Here is a 19894-nt window from a genome sequence, read left to right on the forward strand (position 1 = left end):
CTAGAGCTGTTAAGTCATCCTGAACAAATGCTTCCAGAGGACAAGACCAACCAAGATACTCAGTGACCCTAGCCATTAGTCTCCTATAAGAGAACTGAGCAGATTCCACCTCAGGAGAAGTGTCCAAGCCTCTGCCATCATGTAGAGATTGACGTAACTCTTCAAACTGACTGTCCCTGGAAAAGACAGGAGCCACATCAGACTCAACAGGGTCAAATTCCAAATCTGACCTCTCCTCATCCTCAGATATCATTCAGAGGAAGAAAGAAATCCTGCCTTGAAACAGAAGTGGTTCTGGAATCCTGAACAGGCCTCACGGACTTGGAAGTAGCCTTCCTTGGAGAATCCACAGTACCAGGGACCTCCATCGGCAAATTCTGGCCAAAAGGCCCCAAAGGCGCCGACGACTTTGGCGTAGACGTCGACAACGGCGCAGAGGGCTGGTGTGAAGGCAGAGCTTCGACATCCGTATCCGATGGACACATCGCCGACGGAGTCAACGCCGACCTCGAGCCCTTACCCGATTTCTGCTGTTTCGCCAGGGACGAAGACCGAGATCTGGATGCAGCACGTCTCTGGCGATCAACCTGAACCTTGTTCGAACGGGACCTCGAAGGTTCCCGAAGAGTATCGCGCTGAGGACCCGAGCCCGAAGGCGCACGAGCCCCGGACCAAGACCGTTCCTGTTACGCTCACCTGGTATCCACGGGGATGCCCGTATGCCCTGGTTGCCGGATTCCCCCTGGATGTGCCTGATTCGGGATGTCGTCTTCTGCGTTTTCAGGCCCACCTGTCATAGGAGGACTGCACTTAGGCACAGATTTAGTTCCCTCCCACCAGCCCCTTGGACTCGACCTGATGGCCCCATCCTCACCTTGTTATGATGTCTGGCGTGCTCTCCGTCCTGCTTTCTGCACAGGGGCGCGTAGTTTTCTGCGGGTTGAAGCGACCGAGTAAACTTCACTGGTGCCAACCCATTCAAGTGTCTTTAAGGAGGTAAGTCCGATTATAGCAGTCTCTGAAGGCCTTTGCTTTTCTTTCGTGCTACTAATGTCTTTCCCTGATTGCTTCCCCCTTAGGTGTGCAGAGGTTCGCTGGGTGCGCTGCTTGGATCAAGCTCCTGCTGTGATTATGGACGCGGAGCGTATGAAGAATGGTAGGTTCAGTGCGAAGTGCGGCGCGCTAATGTCTTTTTGGGCTAACCTATACTCTTTATTCCTTTTCAGGTTGCGATGGTCTTTCTGGGAGTGCGGAGATTTCCGGAGCGGAACCGGCCAAGATACGCCCAGCCAGGTGAGGAGGTTATGGTTACTGCTGTGATTGCCGTGAGTAACCTCTTTAACCTGGTCCTTTTTGTTCTCTCTCCCTCCAGGTGCTTCGTTCCGGTGCATGCGTGATGTTCTGAAGATGCTGCCAACGGAATGGAAGACCGCGAGCAGCCGGGATCGAAGGATGGAAAGCTGCGGGTAAGCAGGGACTGCTAATGATGTTCTTTTGTCTCCTCTGCAGGTCCGCTATTCCAGGAAAGCCGGGTGCTGATCTCTGAACACGATGAGCGTCACGCTGCTGGCTGCAGAATAATGCAAAGCACGTTCTGTAACTTGGGTGTGGTTTATATAGCCTACCCTGTAAAGTAGTCCAGGTAAAGTAGTCTGGGCTACCACACCCTAAAACACTGCACCGCACAGTCTGGTTCTTACGGCTAGACTGTGTGGGTGCCTCCATGTTGGCTGCAGGCTTACACACAAAAAGTAGTGCCCTCAAGTCCCATTCCAAATATGAGCCTGGCGCCAAAGGCGCCAGGTCTGACTGCAGGAGAGTCCCTGGTGATAATGTAAGGCCCTTGGGGCCCCAAATGAACCCCGAGTCCTAACCCTACCTGGCATGTGACCATGCCAGTGGGGTTCTGGGTCGCGACAGCTCCCTGCCGGCTTCTTCTGAAGGCGCGGACGGAACTGTGCCCTGGGATTGAAAAATCACCGGCATCTGCTCCCTTAAGGCTGCCCATTCCTCCAGAGTCCAGGACTTGGTGGGACAAGCCACTTTCCTCGCGGCACCATCTTCAGAGGACGACGGGGAAGGCGACCGGTGACGGCACTTCCTGGAATGCTGAGACGAGGACGACGAATGGCGGGAACCACTCCAGGACCGAGTTCCCCGGGACTCCTTCCGACGAGGAGAGTTGAACCTCGAATCGTCGGTGGACATCCCCTTAGCAGCTTTATGGGACTTACTGGGTTTAGAAACCCTACCTACCTGTAATTTCCCCTTACGCTCCCGCAAGGCCTCAGCAGTCAGCGACTAGCATTTCGAACAGTCGTCGGTGTCATGACTCTCGTCCAGACACCACAAACAAATGCGGTGCAGGTTCGTAATCGACATCTTAGACTTGCAGTCCCAGCAAGTCTTAAAGCCAGACCGCGGAGCCAGAGGGGTCGAAGAAGAAGACATTCACGAGGAATACACAAGGCGCGCCGAGTTCTCGAAGCAAACACGTTTGCGGAAAAAACAGAACTGAGGCTACGGACACCGTGTGTCCTATTTATAACATCCGGTGACGTCGCCCTCGACGGAGGCCTTCGAGGGACATCGACACAGCACCAACAACGCAGGACACCCTCTGCCGAAAAATGTCCCAAGTAACACAGTTGTGGACATTGCATGTCAAAGATGTGGAATACGTTGAAGGACACCATCCATTTGAAGTTGTATTTTGCTGAGGGCTTATGCTCCCATCTAGGTTTGAGCTTTCCCGTTTAGCTCCACGGGGGTTTAATTCCCAACCCTGCTCACTCATGGGTACTGCCGATACTTCTATGCCTAAAGTCCTTAGAGCTGATGCAGCTCCTAGAATTGCTTTTGTTCGTAGTCTGGGCTTTGGACCTATCTCGGTCATACTATAGTTTCTGTGATCTGGAAATTTAAAAGATTCAATATCCTGCGAGGAGAAGAGGAATAACTTGTCAACTTGATGAAAGATTGATAATATTCCACTCCTGTTCAGAAACTTTGCATCAATACGTTTCATCACAATTTTAAAAATGGCAAAAGGATTCATGGTCCAGTCCGAGTCCGATACTGCGTTAATTCCCTTCCCCGAGTTTTGATCTTCTAAGGTTCCCTCTCCTAGTTCCAATTGCAGAGCTATGCCTACGTCTTCTGCCCCTCCTAGATTGTGTCCTATTCTTTTCGGGTTCGTGGGTCCCACGAGTTCTCTGTGATGATTACACGGTTCTCCGGACTAAGATCTTTACCTTCCTGCAAATCCCTTGATCTCTCTGCAGGGGTGCAGTCGTCATATCTCTTACTGCAAAGGAATATTGGAGCTATCCTTAGAGATTTCGGTGGAGATATTGTTTGTATCCCGATGGTAGTTTTAGAGCAGCCTTTTGTCAAATGTTGGGTTCCTTTCTCACTTCTTTTCCCTTTACTACTTTGTCTCCCACCCCATTTCCTTTATGCAATTGCATCCTGTGTTCATTTGGTAGTTATATTTGGGAGCATTAGTTATTGATGAGGACTTATTTGATTAGGGCAGGAGTGTAGGGGTAGAAATTGCTCTTACGAATTGGACTGGGACTGATTTTTTTCCTAGGTGTTTTCTGGTGTTTAGATTTTTGAAGCTGAGCTATAGGTTGCACTGATGTTTGTTGCCCTTCTACATCTGTTTTTCTTTTTCTTCCTCTTTGTTTTACCGTTGGTTTTATTTGCCTTATGAGACTGCTCCACTCTGACACCACCTGTTAGCTCTTTCTGGGGTGAGCTTAATCTTTTCTTTCCCTCTTCGAGATCGCAGGTTTGTGCAAGCCGAATAAATTCCTCCATGATTGATTCTGAGAGAGGGACATCGTTAAAATATGACAAGGCTCTCTCCCTGGAGCTCCTCCTCTCCCCATCCACTAAACAGGGTTTTCTTTGTACCTCATCCCGAAAGGATGCCACAGTAGTAGACAAGGTGTCAAAAGCAGCCTGTGTCGTTAACCAGTTCCCCTGCCTCTACACCCTCGTATTGTCCCTTAATCTTGAGTTTTTATTCACAGAGAGGGGAAAACAGGCCATCATTAATGGGTGATTTCAGGCCTACCATGACGCTTTCACACTCCCTGAATTCCCTTGTTAGTTCCAAAAGCATCCCAAGTGTTTTTGAACTTCCCCTCTAACTAATTTGAAGACATTGACCAGCGAGTCTAGAACAAAGTTCAGAGCTGGCAAAGTATCTTCATTTGCCACTCTCTGTTGTTGTATCTTAGCCTCCCCGTCTCCTTGAGTGCTCGTGCATCTTTCAACAGTTACTGACCCACTTGCCTGTGCCTTCCTGGGTGTTTGCATTGGGCTGGAGGACAAATTAGAGGGTAAGGGGGTTATTATAGAAGTAGTGTGGGGGTATCTTCTTCTGACTTATTTTTGGTGACCTTCTATTACTCTCACCCATCTGACTCAAATTTGAATTGCCCATGAAATACTCTAGTTCAAAGAGATCAATATCACCCACGCTTCAACATTTCCTTCTAAGGAAGAAGTCTTTTATTGTTCTTTTCATGGAATGTGCCGTTAGTGTACATTCTAAGCCCTGCATGTAAGATAATCTTAGGCACAGGAGATTTATTGGAGGTTTTGGGCCATTCTCTTGGGCATTTTCTCGGTCTTCCTCAAATGACGAGGGCTTTGCCTGGTTGGTTGAAGGTCCCATTTTAGGTGTTTCAGATGTAGTGCCCGAGAGAAAGGGATCTTTTGCAACGGATTTCCCAACCAACCCCCCGGTTGTCAAGTTCAAGCGATCTTGGGTTATCCTCCGAAGACCTACTCGTTACATAATACAAGCGTGACATTTCAGGATTTTGAGTAGTAGTACTTTTTTTATTACTCTCCCCCGATTTGCACTAACAAGAGAGATTTAAGTAAATACAGTGAGAAAGACAGCTAGGGCAGCTCAAAGGTTCTGGGCCCGCAGTCACTGACCCCGGAAAGGAAGTAGACAATCTATACACTTAACAAGCCTTTTGAAATGTAGGCAATACATCCAAATGGCCCACAGTAACTGATGCTGAAAGAATCAATCAAATATAAAACATGAATAGCTCAAAGGCAACCAACGCCCGCAGTCACGACCAATGGTGTACTGACAATGATTGAAATAAGCGGGGGTTATTACTGTTCAGCCGATCTTATGGGATAGTTGCAATCGGATTAAAAGGCACTAAAAGGCCTGCAGTCTCCATCCGAATGAAAAAGCAGAGTTAATGTCTGTAGACCTACTATCCCTGTAAATTTGCCATTTTCGGCCCAGAGCTTTACAATCCGTGCTAAGGTTCACAATCTAATGGTCGATACTCAAAGGCTTCCCGCTCCTCACCACCAAGCCAGCAAACAGCACTCGGTCTACAGTTCGGAATGCGTACGCGTGAATGCGCGTGGCCCGCAAGTATGTAGTGTGGCAAGGCAGTGGGAGCGGGGCTTCATTCAATCGCTGTATTTTTGTATCTACATTAAAAATGAAGAGCATATTAGGAGGTGGGCATGCAATGTCCAATACAAATAGACACCAGCGAGGAAAGTCGCAGTGATAATATGAAGCTCCAGGCGTTGCACATCAGGTTTGTAGAACGATTCTTTTTAGTGGCACCAACAGCCAGGACAGCAAACAGCACTCTGTCTGCACTTCGGAATGTGCACCCGCAAATGCGCGTGGCCCGGAAGTATGTAGTGTGGCGAGGCAGTGGGGCTGAATTCAATCATTGTGTTTTTTCACATCTCAAGTTTGCAGAACGATTCATTTATAGTGGCGCCAACAGCCAGCACACAGCACACAGCACTCTAGCTGCACTCCGAAATGCACCAGTCCCCTGCCTGATTTCAAATTCGTATAGTTTAAATGTAAGCTGATGCAATAGAAAAAGAAGATATCAAAAACTCTGCACTCTTGGAAAATACATTCTCAAGGGCTTCCTTTGGGATTGAGGCCCCTCTGCCACTGGTTTCCTTACTCTCTGTAAGTAGGCCCTCAGCTGACACCATTTTCGGATTTCTTTACAATGCATTTTGCCCTGGGGAAGGAGAGGAAAGGAGTGGAATGATTGGGAGAAGTCAGGGCATGTCTTCCCTGCCTTCCAATAGAAGGTTTGTGGGTTGGCGCATGGGGCAAGCTGGAATTTCATTTGTGTTTTACATACCCCTAGATTCATCTTTAGGAGGTATTATACCACCATCACAATGCAACACTGCAGGCTGTGGAACTCTGACCTCTGAACTGTGGAAACAAGTGGGGGCACTAACAAACATGTTTTGAAAGCGCTCTAAACAGTCCCAAATTTAGCATGATGGGTTTGAAAGAATTAACTTTGTGCTGGGATAAATGTTCCCAGGGGCCAATGAAATTATGTTCCTTCATCCAAATACAGAAACAGAATGCCTTACCAGGTGTATAAAACAGCGACTGCACAGGGCTTCAGTAGCTGAAAAGATTGAGGTCCTCACATTTTAGACATCTACAGGCAAACCTGTGGTGGAAATGTGGATAGGTGCAGAGACAATCCAAATATGAGAAGGTGCAGTTTCAGCACATGGACGATATGGATGGTTACAATATTGTCTGAGACTCACTCGACCTGTATACATATGATGTTCCAGAGTGTGCATCAGATCCCCAGTTAACCAAGTTAGTTCCCTCCAACCCGTTTTTCTTTTGGTTATTGTGAATCTTTCTGAACATGTTTTTTTTTTCCTTTGTTATTTAAAATGTGAGTTGGATAGGGTAATGCTTGGATTTCAAGCCCTTGGTAGTGGCTTTTACGCTGCACTGTTTTCACACTTACTTGAATAAATACCAATTTCAAAAGCATGCTTAAGGGTGAGGTAGTCTATCCCTTTAGAACTTCCCTGAACTTGGGCCAAGGAAATCTGTCCCTTTGCTCCAGCAGCATCACGACTCTTCGAACATGTCTTCTGAAGCTCTCCTGCTCAGAGGCTGTTTCAAGGATCCAGATCCCTGCTGCTACTCCTTTAGCTTTCTTGGATTCTGCTGGTGTTCCATCAGGAGTTTGGCTGGTATCCCTACAAAATATGCCCACCAAAAATATCACCATACATATGGCCGTTTGTCTCGCCATAGGCAATATTTTTGGGGAGGATATTTTGTGGGAGCGGGGGTGTCCCCCGCACATTTTAAAATAATGCAGGGGTTGCGGGGGTGTCCCCCTCAGGGTCCATGGGTCAACATCGCCGCAAAAAGATGGCAATATTTTTGTATTGCGATATTATTGAGGGTATATTAACACATGGAACCGTTTGGCTCTTAGCCGACTCACTCGCACTGCTCCTGCAACTACTAAAACTTTCTCCCACTTTCCCTGGCCTTATAGAGGCTTTTCTAAATGATATGCCTTGTTAAGTACTCCCCTAGTGCCCCCACTGTGTTGTTAGCAAGTCTTGGATGTTTTATACTGGTCAGGCCTCTTACTGGCTTGTGTTGTCCTTCCCGCTGCGGATCATCGGTTCTCTAAGTTATATAAGGTCTGGTGGTCAGCTTTGTATTAGGAGACAATCCTGCCCACTCATCAATTCCATGTCCTGCGCCAGGCTCTGGACGCTACCCGGGACATGACCACATTTGTGGAGGCTCATTCCTGCTGGCTGACAACACAAAGAGAGGTGTGGGGGAAAGCTTGCTCTGTCCTATAAGCACAAACCCTCAAGATAGGTTCAAACCTTTAACTAACACAAAAAGGCTTATAGGCAGCACTCTGTTTCAAGATAGGACACTCTTCCCTCATGGGCAAGATAATGTGCTCTTTTCATGAGCATCACTGGTAGTCTCTCAAAATTAAACCTGCCACCAGTATAGTAATGATCAAAAAATGTTATTAATATGACAAAGAAGAAGTTCAACTTAAAAGGCAAAACATATTTGCTTGTTTGTCAAACGGTAAGTATTTGTATAAAAGACAGACAGTTCTGGTTAAAAAACTAAAGCAGAGATAAACAGATACTCTACTTCACATCAGGTGGGGCAAGCTAAATCAGCACAAATTAATTTAAAAAAAACAAATCTTAATAACAACTAATCTCATTTGAATCAACAGTTATCATACTCTCAGTCAAACCGATTCAAACACATTCTTTCAAACACATTCAATCCATCCAACATGTTGCTTTCCTCACAACCAATTTAAACAGGAAGGGTTGGATCACTGCTGATTGGTTCATAGCAATACAGGTCTAGCAGTTGTCTGTTGCATTCTCTGTTGTATGCTTCCCTGTCTTGCACAACGATTGCACCTCCTTTGTCTACTTTGCAGATAACAATGGTTTTATTGGCTAGTAAATTGTTCATGGCCACCCTTTCACTATTGCTGGTGTTTTGGAAAAAAGGATTTATTGACGAGTGACCTCTACAAATTTCCTGCTTGCCCTAGCCTTTCCAGAACATTGTATCTGGAGGCGGTGCCCACTTTCCTGGATGTACAACTCTCTTCAGAGTTGGCGATCAGTACACTTAAATTGGATCACAGCCTGGAGGGAGTCCCTCTGCTGCTCCTACTGTGTACTCACTCGAGGTAGCTCACAGCTCTCGCAAAACTACCTTGGTTGAGTGGCTCTCCTTGGCTTCAGAGACCCCCTTCTGGCCATGGGTAGATAAGAGGTATATATTCGTGCCCCTTAGACATGAGATGCCTTTTTAGTAAAAAGCAGTACTGGAAGGCTGGCTTCTGGTACTGTTTATAGTGTTGGAGATGCAGGAGGAAAGCATTGTGGTTAGGCCCAAAAGTGTGAAGAGATGCACACAAAAATGAAACCCGGATATAAGTTTTGTTAACCAAATGCAGCCAAATTGGCCTGACTGCAGCTCGATTCCCTGTCAATTCAAAAATGCTGTGTGCAGATTAATTCCTACCAACTGCTTACTTTTAATGCCAGACATTCCCTTTATTCACCAGTTTCCACCATAATATTTTACATTTTAGCTCTGTAATTGTGTTTTGATTGCACTATTAAACTATAATAAAATAGAAAATACTTGCAAACACTTGTGGAAAAAATGTGTGACAAAGTGAACACAAATTATGTGACTGAGGACTACAATCAGTCCTTTACCTGTTGTCGGCTACTTGGAGAAGGTCTGCAATATAAGGATCTTCTGGCTGTGGAACTGGTTGGGCGCTCAATCCAGATGGAGAGACGGGTTGATCAATCTGCATTCGCTGACGTCTAAATGGAATGTTTCTCTTCTTTCCACCTACATATGTGCACAAAAGCCAAGTATTACAAATATGAAGGGGCTGTATAACAAATATTTTCCAAAAACGTATTTCCCAGAAGAACCAAGGCAACAGTACTGCCCAATCCTTTTCTATAGGGTACTTTTCAAATAGTCTAAAACAACAAAAAACACGTTTGAAATTGAGTGCTTTAGTGGCAATACTCTAGGCGCAGAACCAAATTCATACCAACCATTCAGAGGTGGGCAAGAACATTTATTCGAAGCAATCAGGCTTACCCTTTATAAGTACCACTGAAAAGAGGATAATTAACATACAACATTTGACTGTGACATAAATATCTGAAATAGAGCACTTTGACAAAAAAATCTAATGTGAGCAGATTGATTCATCTAAGGATGCCTGGATCAAGACAAAATGGTGGTAGATCATTCAAACTATTTACGCAACGTTATGGTTTGCAAGGAAACCATGTTCTCCGGGTTTGATACAGACACCGATCCCTCCATACGAATAGGTCCGTTCTACACATGCTTACAGTGAGTTGTATACTTGTGGAACCATTACTGTTGATAGTGAAGCAATACAAACATGTGCGTGCTGATACAACAACCAAATTGAAAGCCTACACTGCTTTGGAAACTATCACATAATGGTGAATCAGCTTGTTGGCATACACTGTGTGCACTGCACACATTTCTAAAAGAGCTTTTGATTTAAATGGAAATCAGAGAGGTAGCCAACACACAGACACTTCTGAATGTACCATATTTGGTTGCACCATAAAAGTGGACTAACACCACAGATGTGATAAAGCGCCTACGTTAATATTGCTTAAAAGTACAATTTATTCTAATAACCAAAACGTTTTACTATATTGCATGTGTACTGCAAATCTGGGGTGTTGAGCTTCAAAAAGCTCTACCTGGTGTCTGCACAACAGCCTGGAGATTCTTTTCCTGAAGTTGCTGTATTCTTTCAGTCTTCGCCTTGCTGTCTTTCTCAACAAGCCTGATTTTGTGAACATACTGATTATTCAAAAACTTCAAGTCAGCTGTCTGGTGGTCCATCTTTCTTAGTGTGGCCTTCAAGTCTTCAAAGAAAAAACAAATCATTACTCAACAACTATAACCAAACTTTAAAAAGTTTCATAGTAACAGTAACCGAAATAAAGCATCTTCAATAGTTATGTTTAAAATATTTTTTCCACAAACAATGGTTATTGATCACAATAACACAATACAGTACTCTAGGAAGCACACAATCCAAAATACTCTAATGTTTGTGAAGAAGTGAAGCACACAACAAGAAACCACCACTTGGAACTACCCCAATGGAAAAGACAGTTGGGAAGTAAGGATTTTAGAGGGGAGATGGAAGGGTCAGACCAATATAATCATAGGTCTCGAGTTTCAGCCATTAAGAGAAGACATAATCATGACCCACCTTATTATTTACAACAAGCAAGCAACTTGGGGCAATGATCAGAAAAAACACAATACAGGACATTTTCAGAGCCCACGCTCAAGGACTTGCCGGCCTCCAAATTGTCCTTAGGTGGGGACCCCACATCCATCAATGCATATTTTCTCTGTATTGAACACCAGGTTTTGCTAGTTACCAAACTAAGGCCTTCACTGGTAGTGCCAACTGAGCTTTTCATACCTCCAACATCAGTATAAGCTTTCACATCAACTCAGGACGCAAGTTGGATAAAAGAAGAAGTACATTTCCAGCCATGGCCATTGCCCATTTCAAAGCACTTCCTACTAGTCGAAGTCACAGAGGACCATGCCACCAACTTACACATGTCGTTTTGGGTGCCCTGCAGGGGAGACTAAACTCCCTTTTCACAGGAAATGACCTACAGTTCTCCAACTCCACCAGTGTCAAAAAGTGTCTGCAATCTGCAACATAGGCCGGCCTCAGGTATCACACCACAGGTACTGCCAAGACACAAATATTCTTCGCCATCCTAGCATTCAACCCATCGTGTCCATCATGTTGCCCCTAAACAAATCCTTAAATTTCTGCACACCCGTTAGGCAAGATTGTATGTAGTAACCCTGTGGGAGACTACACCAGCCTTGTCCACTTGGCAAAAGGTAACCCAAACTTTGTTATAGGCCTGTACTACACATGTTAGTAGTGTGACTGAACAGCCAGGCTCATCTCAAGAGGGGTCAATGTGAGCTGTAGGGTAGCAACATAGCGTTTCACAGTGACATGTATCCAAATGACACTTATACTCAAGGTTTCGTGATAAAATAATGATTTATTCATTTAACAGTCTGTTTTAAAATAAGCCTTCTTTAGAAGGGAGCAATATGCAACACAAAACAACGCACTCCTTCAGTTCAATAAAGTAAGTAGATGCCCCTTTGGGATGGCACACAGATATTCCTACACCCTGAGGTGACTTCAATAGTAAAGACACTGTGGACATTGATATATCACTTTTCACACTTAAATGGCAATACTGAAGTTGTGGCAAAAAGGAAAAGGCTAGGGAACGAAACAATGGTTAACAAGTTTCTCAAACAGGTAAGCACTTTTAGAATCCCCCAAAGTAATGTAGGTTAACCCTTTCCCAGCTATAAAAGTAAATTATGTATGACTTTTTGGAGGGACAGATCAAACACAATGTCAGAGGGTAAGAGAGTCTTCAGGGAGCCAGGACAGCCAATGTCACTTGAGCAAAGTTTAGGGGAGCTTTGGAACTTCTTGAAGATTAGCACACAAGTCTTGCGCAATGTTAAAGAGAGCTTTGTTGTAAAGGAAATCACTGTTGGGCCACAAGCTGGGAGGCTTGTGAAGGGCAAAGCTGCAAGCAACCCTGCAAAAGGCAGCAAATGCAAGTTTCAACTGAGAGCAAGCAAGCTACACAACAAGAGGTAAGAAAAGGTTCCAGCTGGCTTCTGTTCCTGTTGTAGTTCCTGCATATTCTGTTGTTCCTGGGCTTCAGTCGTGGGGACAAGAGGGAGGACGTCTGGGGACTCCTGCACTACGATTTGAAGGTCGGTGGCAACAATGGGCACATTTCAGATCGGCAGCACTTCACAGTTTCAGCGATTTGCAAATAGCACCACTGCAGTTCCTGGACACCTTGTGGACTTTCGTTGCTTCTGGCGTCCAGCACTCTGTTGAGGTGACTCAGGCTTGGTTAGTCCTGCTTCGAGGGAGTACGCAGGATCTTCCTGGAGCTCGGGTCTGGCTTAAAAACGATGCACTTGTTTCTGGAGTTTCTGTCCCCTGGCACTCGGTTCCAGCATCCATGTAGAAGTACAGCCAGCAGGGAGAGGGGTTCCAGTCAAGTTCGTCTTGGGGCTTATTGGTCCCACCAACCCAAGGGGAGAAGTCGTCCTTGCAGGGCTTCTCTAGTCGATTAGAAATTCAGAGCTTCAGCAATGCAGCAGGGCTTCACCGTGCAAACCAACGGTCCAGGAGGTTACAGCAAGCTTCCGTTTCTTCTTCGGTTCCTTCGTCCAGTGGTTGACTCTGCCTTCCTTGCAAAAGACCTCGCCTTTTATACAAGTTTCTCCAATTAATATACAGCCTAGCTGTCACTCACACAGCAGGGTGGCTGTCCTCCAAGAACAGCCAGCCGGCCATTCACCTTTAGGTGCATTCCTGCAACCAAGGAGACTAAGCACAGGGAGTTTCGGGAACCTCCCTCCCTTCCTGCCCTGCCAGAAACGCTGGAGCCAGAGGCGAGCTTCAGCAGTGAACCCCGCCAAAGACAAAACGAACAAAGGGACCAAATCTGGTTTGGCACGGAGAGTAAATCTCAAGAAGGACCTTTCCAACAAGAATTGTCAAAAAAAGAAGACCGGGCCATTTTTACAAAATGGGCACCCATGGGTGCAATACTGCAGCTTTGATTCAGTAAAAACACAAAAATGGTAGGAAAAAGTAAACCACTGCCACCAGCCATTGTCTGTAGTAGGGGTAACATAAAAATGTTACATGAGAAAGTAGAAAAAGGGGATATTAAGGAAGCCCCCCAGCACTCCACATAAGATGGTGTGTGCTGGGTCTACAAAGTAACAAAGGTAAGTAAAGTTAATTTCACTTTACGGTCCTTGGAAACAGTAGTTGTCACAACCTTGTCCCTACCGAGTGTCCACGGGGCCCTAAAGACTGTTCGGCCCCCTCAAATCCCTTGGAGCCAGTCCTGGCGCTGTTGCCATCGGAGCACATGCTAGGAAGGGATTTCCATGGACGATGGACAAGCATGGCCTCCCCCATGCAGAACTGCTTTCTGCGGTCTAGCATCTAGGGTGGGGCTCGCCCAAAGGCACCTGGGATACCTGCTGGCTATTTAAACCACGCCTGATTGAAGGCACGCGCATCACGTTATTTTGCTTCTGGAGCGCGATGTTCACCGGGTCCTGCTCAGCAACCTGGCCTGCAAGGGTGAGAGAAAGGCAAGAAGCATCCCCAACTTACCTTTGCCACGGCATCCTGCGGCTGCTGATACCATCCCATCCTCCTCCGGCTCCATCCCTGTTATCATGTGAGCAGCTCCCGCCAGGAGGGCCATCATCTCCGAGACATTTTACCGCTCCCGTGGTTTCTGGAGAACCACTCCTCATTTATTCATCTGAACCTGCAAAATAACAATAGCACAGGTTAGCATTTGCAAGGACGCTCTTTGCGCCGCTTGGCGTTTCATCTTACCTCTTCACTCCCAGCTGTGGCCTCCGCCTCGGCCTCCAACAGAAAAGGAGAAGAAGGTTATTTGTGCTTACATTACCAAAGACATTCTCTCAACTTCATCTACAAAGACTTACCTGAAAGTGTGGTGTCGCAGCCGGTCTGGACTCCGGCTCTCGCCAGTGAAGAAACTCGGCGGTACAGTGCCATTGACGACGCGCCCCTGCCCAGCGCGGCAGGATAGAGAGAGCACCTTTATAGGTGAGGGACGTCCAAGGGGAACCGCAAGGGAATTGGGAGCCTGGGTTGCCAGGGAAAGAGCAACAGTTAAGCCTCATCTCCTGTCTCCTAGAGCCAACCCTCGACATCACAAACTCCAGGTAAGGGGAAGGGATTAAAGAGTACCCTGGCCAGTCGAGAAGGCGTCCCCGTGGATACAAGGTGAGCGTTACAGTAGTTTATCCAAGGGAAGGTATTTAAACCTTTGGAGAAATCCAAAGGACTTCTCTGTGACACTGCACTGAAGGTGTTGTGTGACAATACGAAAAGTGATTCCTATGGAGTTTGTCAGACTCCAAAAACAAAGAGAATACAGAATCCAAATCAGATCAAAATACCTGGGTGGGAGGACTTGGCCACCAGGGGGCGCACGGATGAGCTCCCTCTCCATAAAAGCTCTGATGCCAAGGTCCGTGTTGTGGTCCTGAGCCCCCACTTCACGACCCCCCCGAACGTTGAGTGATCCCATCTGTATTGACACCACCAGAGCAAAGAAAGAGTACAGGTCTGACTCGGAGGCCCCCGCACAGAACAGTGCTGCATTGGACCGACACATCCGATTCCATCCCCCGAACACCGTCGGAAGTGGGGGGGTTGCCGGTGACCACGGCGGACCAAGCACGTCTGGCCCCGCTAGCAGCTACCTCTGGACTTCAGTCAGCGGTCATGGAGGACCACGCAACACCTCCTGCCTTGGCACCGTCCCTTCCGCTTTTTGCAGACCACCTGGAAGCTCTTGTGGCTGGGACAGCCGTGAGCAGAGGCGAGTCAGCAGGTCGAAGACTCGCAGCCATGAGACTGACACACAGGGGCCCCGGAGTCCCTGAAGGCACGCGCCGACACCCTGAGCGGTGCTGGTGGCCCCCAACTCCTGGCCCCCTGTGGGAGTGGAGGTGCCCTCCGGAACGCTCGACTCGCGGAGGTGCTGGCAGAGTTTCACTTCACTCCCCTTTACACGACTGCTGCAGACACCTACCACCGGGCCCGCCGACTGCCCTGGTCCCTGGCATACATCTGTATTGGAACCAATGCAACGCGTGTCACAGTGGAGACACACAAAAGGTAGGGAGCTACTGCGGAGAGACGCGCGCGCCTCTGGGGATACTGGGGGTCCTGAACTGTACCTAGATGAGCACCACTCCTCATGAAACGAACTTAAAGCAACCCGTATGCACATGAGGACCAGTCACTTGGTAATGCTAGTGCGGTACACCCGCTGATGGAGCTGAAAGCGAACCTCAGACAGCTAGCACGTTCCCTGCCACATCTGCCCAGCGCATGTGCTGACATCCGCTTCCCCGCAACTCCAGAGAGAGGGGCAGTTAGTTATAGCTTCCAGATGAGCAACATCCCGGCACCTGCCTCCGCCTGCGAGCTCGCAGCGCCGCTCCATTGTCCATAACTCATCCTATCTCCCCCCACTCGGACCCTTCTGACTTGGTGAATCGATACAATGAGACCATCTTAAAAGCTATTAACACATCAGCCCCTCTTAAATTACAGAACTCCAAACCACATGCTTCAATGACCGTATAGCCAAAGCACACTTAAGCACTAAGGAATTGTTCAACATTCTAAAAGAACTTGAGTCGCCTGCCCCTACACCTGACCCCTGTATTTAGGACATCCAATGGTGTACTAACATACAAAACGCGCTTCAAGACAAAATAACGTTGATACTCAACAAAATAAACTCTAAAAAAAAACCCTCATCAATAACACCATTCCTCTGAACCTCCCACCCTCACCCACAATCGTATCGCCACAATTTAAATTTAAACCTCTATCTACCAAAGAAGTAGAGCTGATCATACTCGAGCTCAAACCATCCAACTGCAAAGGTGATGTCCGCCCACCTAAGCTAATCAAAGAAGCTACAACTGAACTTGCTTCCTTTATCACTGCATTTATCAATGCCTCATTTGCCTCAAGCAACAAGCCCACCAGTTTGAAAAATGCATGGGTACTACCACTCCTAAAAAAAAGCCAACGCTGGACCCCAACAACCCATCCAACTATCGCCCGATTACTACTGTCCCTTTCCTGCTGAAAATACTGGACAGAGCAGCGTTGCTAGGTCTAAGACAATCAGGCTTCAGACCCAGACATGGGACAGAGACAGCACTCATTGACCTAAAGAACCAGATCCAGGCTCTAAAAGACAAAGGTAAATCTGCCCTGCTATTACTGCTCGATCTATCCGCTGCATTTGACCTGGTGAACCATGACATACTATGCAAGCATCGGTAATCTGCTGCACATTTCTCTGGCCAAGCTAACTCCTGGATCAAATCGGTCCTCAGCAATAGATCCATGAGGGTCTGTGCTCCATCAGCCTCAGCCTTACCCTCGCCAGTCTCCTGTGGTGTCCCACAAGGATCATGCGTGTCACCGTCGCTCTACAACATATTCACCAAGCCTCTATTTCACATACTTGACCATCTGGGTGTCTCGTATACTAACTATGCAGACGACACCAAGATACTCATACCCATCACTGGTGATTATGTTGCAGACAGCAAAACACTGAATGACATCTAAAGCGTCATACAAATATGGATGGCCAAACATGGTTTACGTTTAAACGATAATAAAACAGAACTACACCTACTTGGCTCCCCATCCAAATTGTCTAAACTAGATTCTGCATTTAAAACCTTCATTATCGATGATAACACAATCGATGTAGCAAATGATGTAAAAACACTAGGTATTTACATTGACTCGTCACTATCTCTCACGAGACCCATACCGCTGCCCTAGCATCGACCACAGCTTACACATGCAAGCTCATTAAAGCGTGTCGCCCATACCTATCTACAACCAACTGCATATCAGTAGCAAGAGCCTTAGTATTATCTAAGCTCGACTATTGTAATGCACTCTACCTAGGAATGTCCCAACAGAACATAAACAAAATGCAAGTCATGCAGAACAATGCAGTTAGATCTGCATGCAACATCCCAAGGAAACACCATATTTCGTCTACTAGACAGAACCTAAACTGGCTAAACATTAAGCAAAGAATCGAACTAAAAACACTCGCTCTAACACATAAGTGCTTATACAACCAGGCACCCATATACCTTTGCAACACTTTCTCACGCCGCACTTCATTACGTCCTAGCAGAATAGCGCAAAAACACCGTCATCATTCCGCGCTTCAACCAACAACGGGCGGGCAGAGTTAGTTTCCCAGTCCTCGCTGCCAAAAACTGGAATGCGCTCCCCATTGCTATTAGAGCCCAGCCTTCTTTCATGATCTTCCGGAATAAGGTTAAAACCTGGCTCCGGGACCAGGATCATAACTGAGAAGGCATATAACTTTTATTGTAAATACCCCCCACTTGGATAGAACTGTATATTCACTGCTTCTACTCTAGTTTTCATATTGTACAATACTATAATTGTAATTTGTTTAATACTGTAAATGTAACTGCCTATTGCTTGTACATATATTTCTGTAATTGTGAACCGATCACATGTAAGAGATGCGCTCAGTTGCCTCAGGGTCTTGACACGCTATACAAATAAATAAATACAAATACAACTCTACGCGGAGTGGCACACCATAAAGATACCCTTGGACCCGGACGGAGGTGGGCTGTGATAAACCCCCCCTGTGCCCTCCGGTCCCCACTACCCCTTCACCAGAGAGACATTGAATAGGCACCAACCGCCGAACAACGTGGCTCCTTAACCCCTGGGCCCACATACCATATTGGACGCGCACACGCCCGTGACCCCTGATGATCCTGGAGCCAGTCTGAAGTCATCAGACCCAATAAATTAAAGTTGAAGAAATGTACTGTGACAACGCCACGAAACACGAAGCACGGAAACCCTTACTGAACAAGTTATCACAAGAACCAAAAGCATCTAACTAGAGAATATAAGAGGCCTACGCATTAGCCTCACACCGCTCCGGCGACACCTCACCTACTCCACATCTCTTGGTTGAGTCCCCAGGGAACATCATAGGAACGCTCCGAAGTGGTGCACACCTCTTTTCCTGATTGAATCATATTCTAGGATTCTTCTGTCCGGGCAACCAAGAGGGATTGTACCATGGACTCAAAATACAGTACTGCTTACACAAAAACACTCAGGGCACGACCCAGAAGTCCTGCGGTACCCCAGAACCCCTGCGGTACTGCACCCGCCTGTTTCCCTCTGCAGGAATTATCCCCCTGTGGCACACAAAAGGCCCCCCTGGATACGCCGTTTCTCCTTCTGGATCCAAAATCACAACCTGGTGAGAACTGCATCCCGGCCCCAAGACTGTGCTCTGTCCGCCCTACGATGTTGGAGCTGCGGTGGGTGTCCCCCAAGGCCGCCATGGACCCTCAGCCCCGATGACCAGAATAACCCAAGCTCCATAACGAAACTGCACATACCAAGGTGTTGGGCCCTCTCAGAAAACAGAGGTTTGTGCCTCCCTTTAGCTAACATACCAAGCCGATTAAGGACATAAGAAGTGAATCCCTAAGCGCAAAATGGGAACAACTGCGCCCCACACCCAGATCCTCACTGCGGGAGACCCGCCAGGACATCCATACACAAACGAAACCCGGTGAGAAGAACCAACTCAGCCCCACGGCTGTAGTGCACGGAACACTAAGCGCGCATGGACACACGGCAGAAACTCGCTAAATATCAATACTCTCTACCTTACCTTGAAATGGATCCCAAATTGGCACTTAACATAACAACATCGGGTATAGAAGCCGCTGCAACGAAGAGCGACATAGCAGCCCTTCTTTCTGAGATGAAAAGCATGAGAGCAGATATCAGAGGCAAAATTGACAGGATCAAAAACATAATAGACAAGCTTGAAGAGAGGATTGAAGGAGTGGAGACAAACAAAACCTCACTAGACACACTTGAATCCCAAATAGACCACAGGCTCACGGATATCAAAACAAGTGAAGAGTACCCATTTGAAAATCGATGATTTGGAAAACCACGAAAGGCATAACGATCTAAGAATCTTCGGAATACCAGCAAGAGCGGGAGAAACAGAGCAAGACTTGAAAAAAATCACTCCATGCGATCCTCAAAGTGTTACGGTAGATGAACCCAAAATAGACTGTATACACAGAGCCGGGGGAGCCCCAGGCAGCCCGAGGACAGTACTCGTGAGATTTCACAATTATTCGGATAGAGCGAGAATACTGGACAAAGCTAGGAGCACCCCCAAATAGTTTATGAAACGGTCAACGTGATGATCTTTCAAGACCTGTCCTCGCTCACCCTAGCAATGCGGAGGAAATGCATACCCCTGACCAAGTGGCTTAAAGAAAAAAGGAATCCGATATCGGTGGGGATACCCGTTCTCCCTCACATTTGAACATGAAGGAAGTACTGTTAGACTGCAAACAGAGAAGGACATACGGAACTGCATAGCAGACCTAGTTGGCAACCTCCCCAACAATCAGAACCCGGATGAAAGACCCAGCGACGACCGCCAATGGAAATTGCAAGGAGCAGACTCAGGGAGCTCCATAGACGAGAGCAAAGGTACGAAGCAAACAAAGGTTAGTAGGTGCATGAGATCTCTGCACAGCGATATATACAAACGGGAGTACAATGTTGGCATCACCCTCAGTTAACACTCGTGGGATGCTCAGTATCGGCACGCTGCATGTGAAAGGCTTAAATTCACCAAACAAAAGATCCCTAGGGCGCAGCGAATTCAGAAGAGCGTGCCTAAACATACTCTTCTTACAGGAAACAAAATATAT

At 46.9% G+C, this 19894-nt stretch overlaps 1 protein-coding gene across 2 annotated transcripts in view; it reads right to left on the bottom strand.

The window, feature by feature from the left end:
- CEP135 (centrosomal protein 135) overlaps positions 1 to 19894 on the bottom strand; it is a 642577-nt gene that overhangs the window by 532806 nt on the left and 89877 nt on the right. For both annotated transcript variants that reach the window (XM_069631620.1, XM_069631621.1), the window contains exons 4-5: positions 10141 to 10308; positions 9091 to 9232 (exon numbers count right to left, since the gene is read on the bottom strand). In XM_069631620.1, the coding sequence (XP_069487721.1) occupies positions 9091 to 9232; positions 10141 to 10308 (310 nt within the window). The remainder of the gene's footprint in view (positions 1 to 9090; positions 9233 to 10140; positions 10309 to 19894) is intronic.

This window comes from Ambystoma mexicanum, chromosome 6q, assembly GCF_040938575.1.
Source record: "Ambystoma mexicanum isolate Mex_15411 chromosome 6q, UKY_AmexF1_1, whole genome shotgun sequence".
NCBI classification, from domain to species: domain Eukaryota; kingdom Metazoa; phylum Chordata; class Amphibia; order Caudata; family Ambystomatidae; genus Ambystoma; species Ambystoma mexicanum.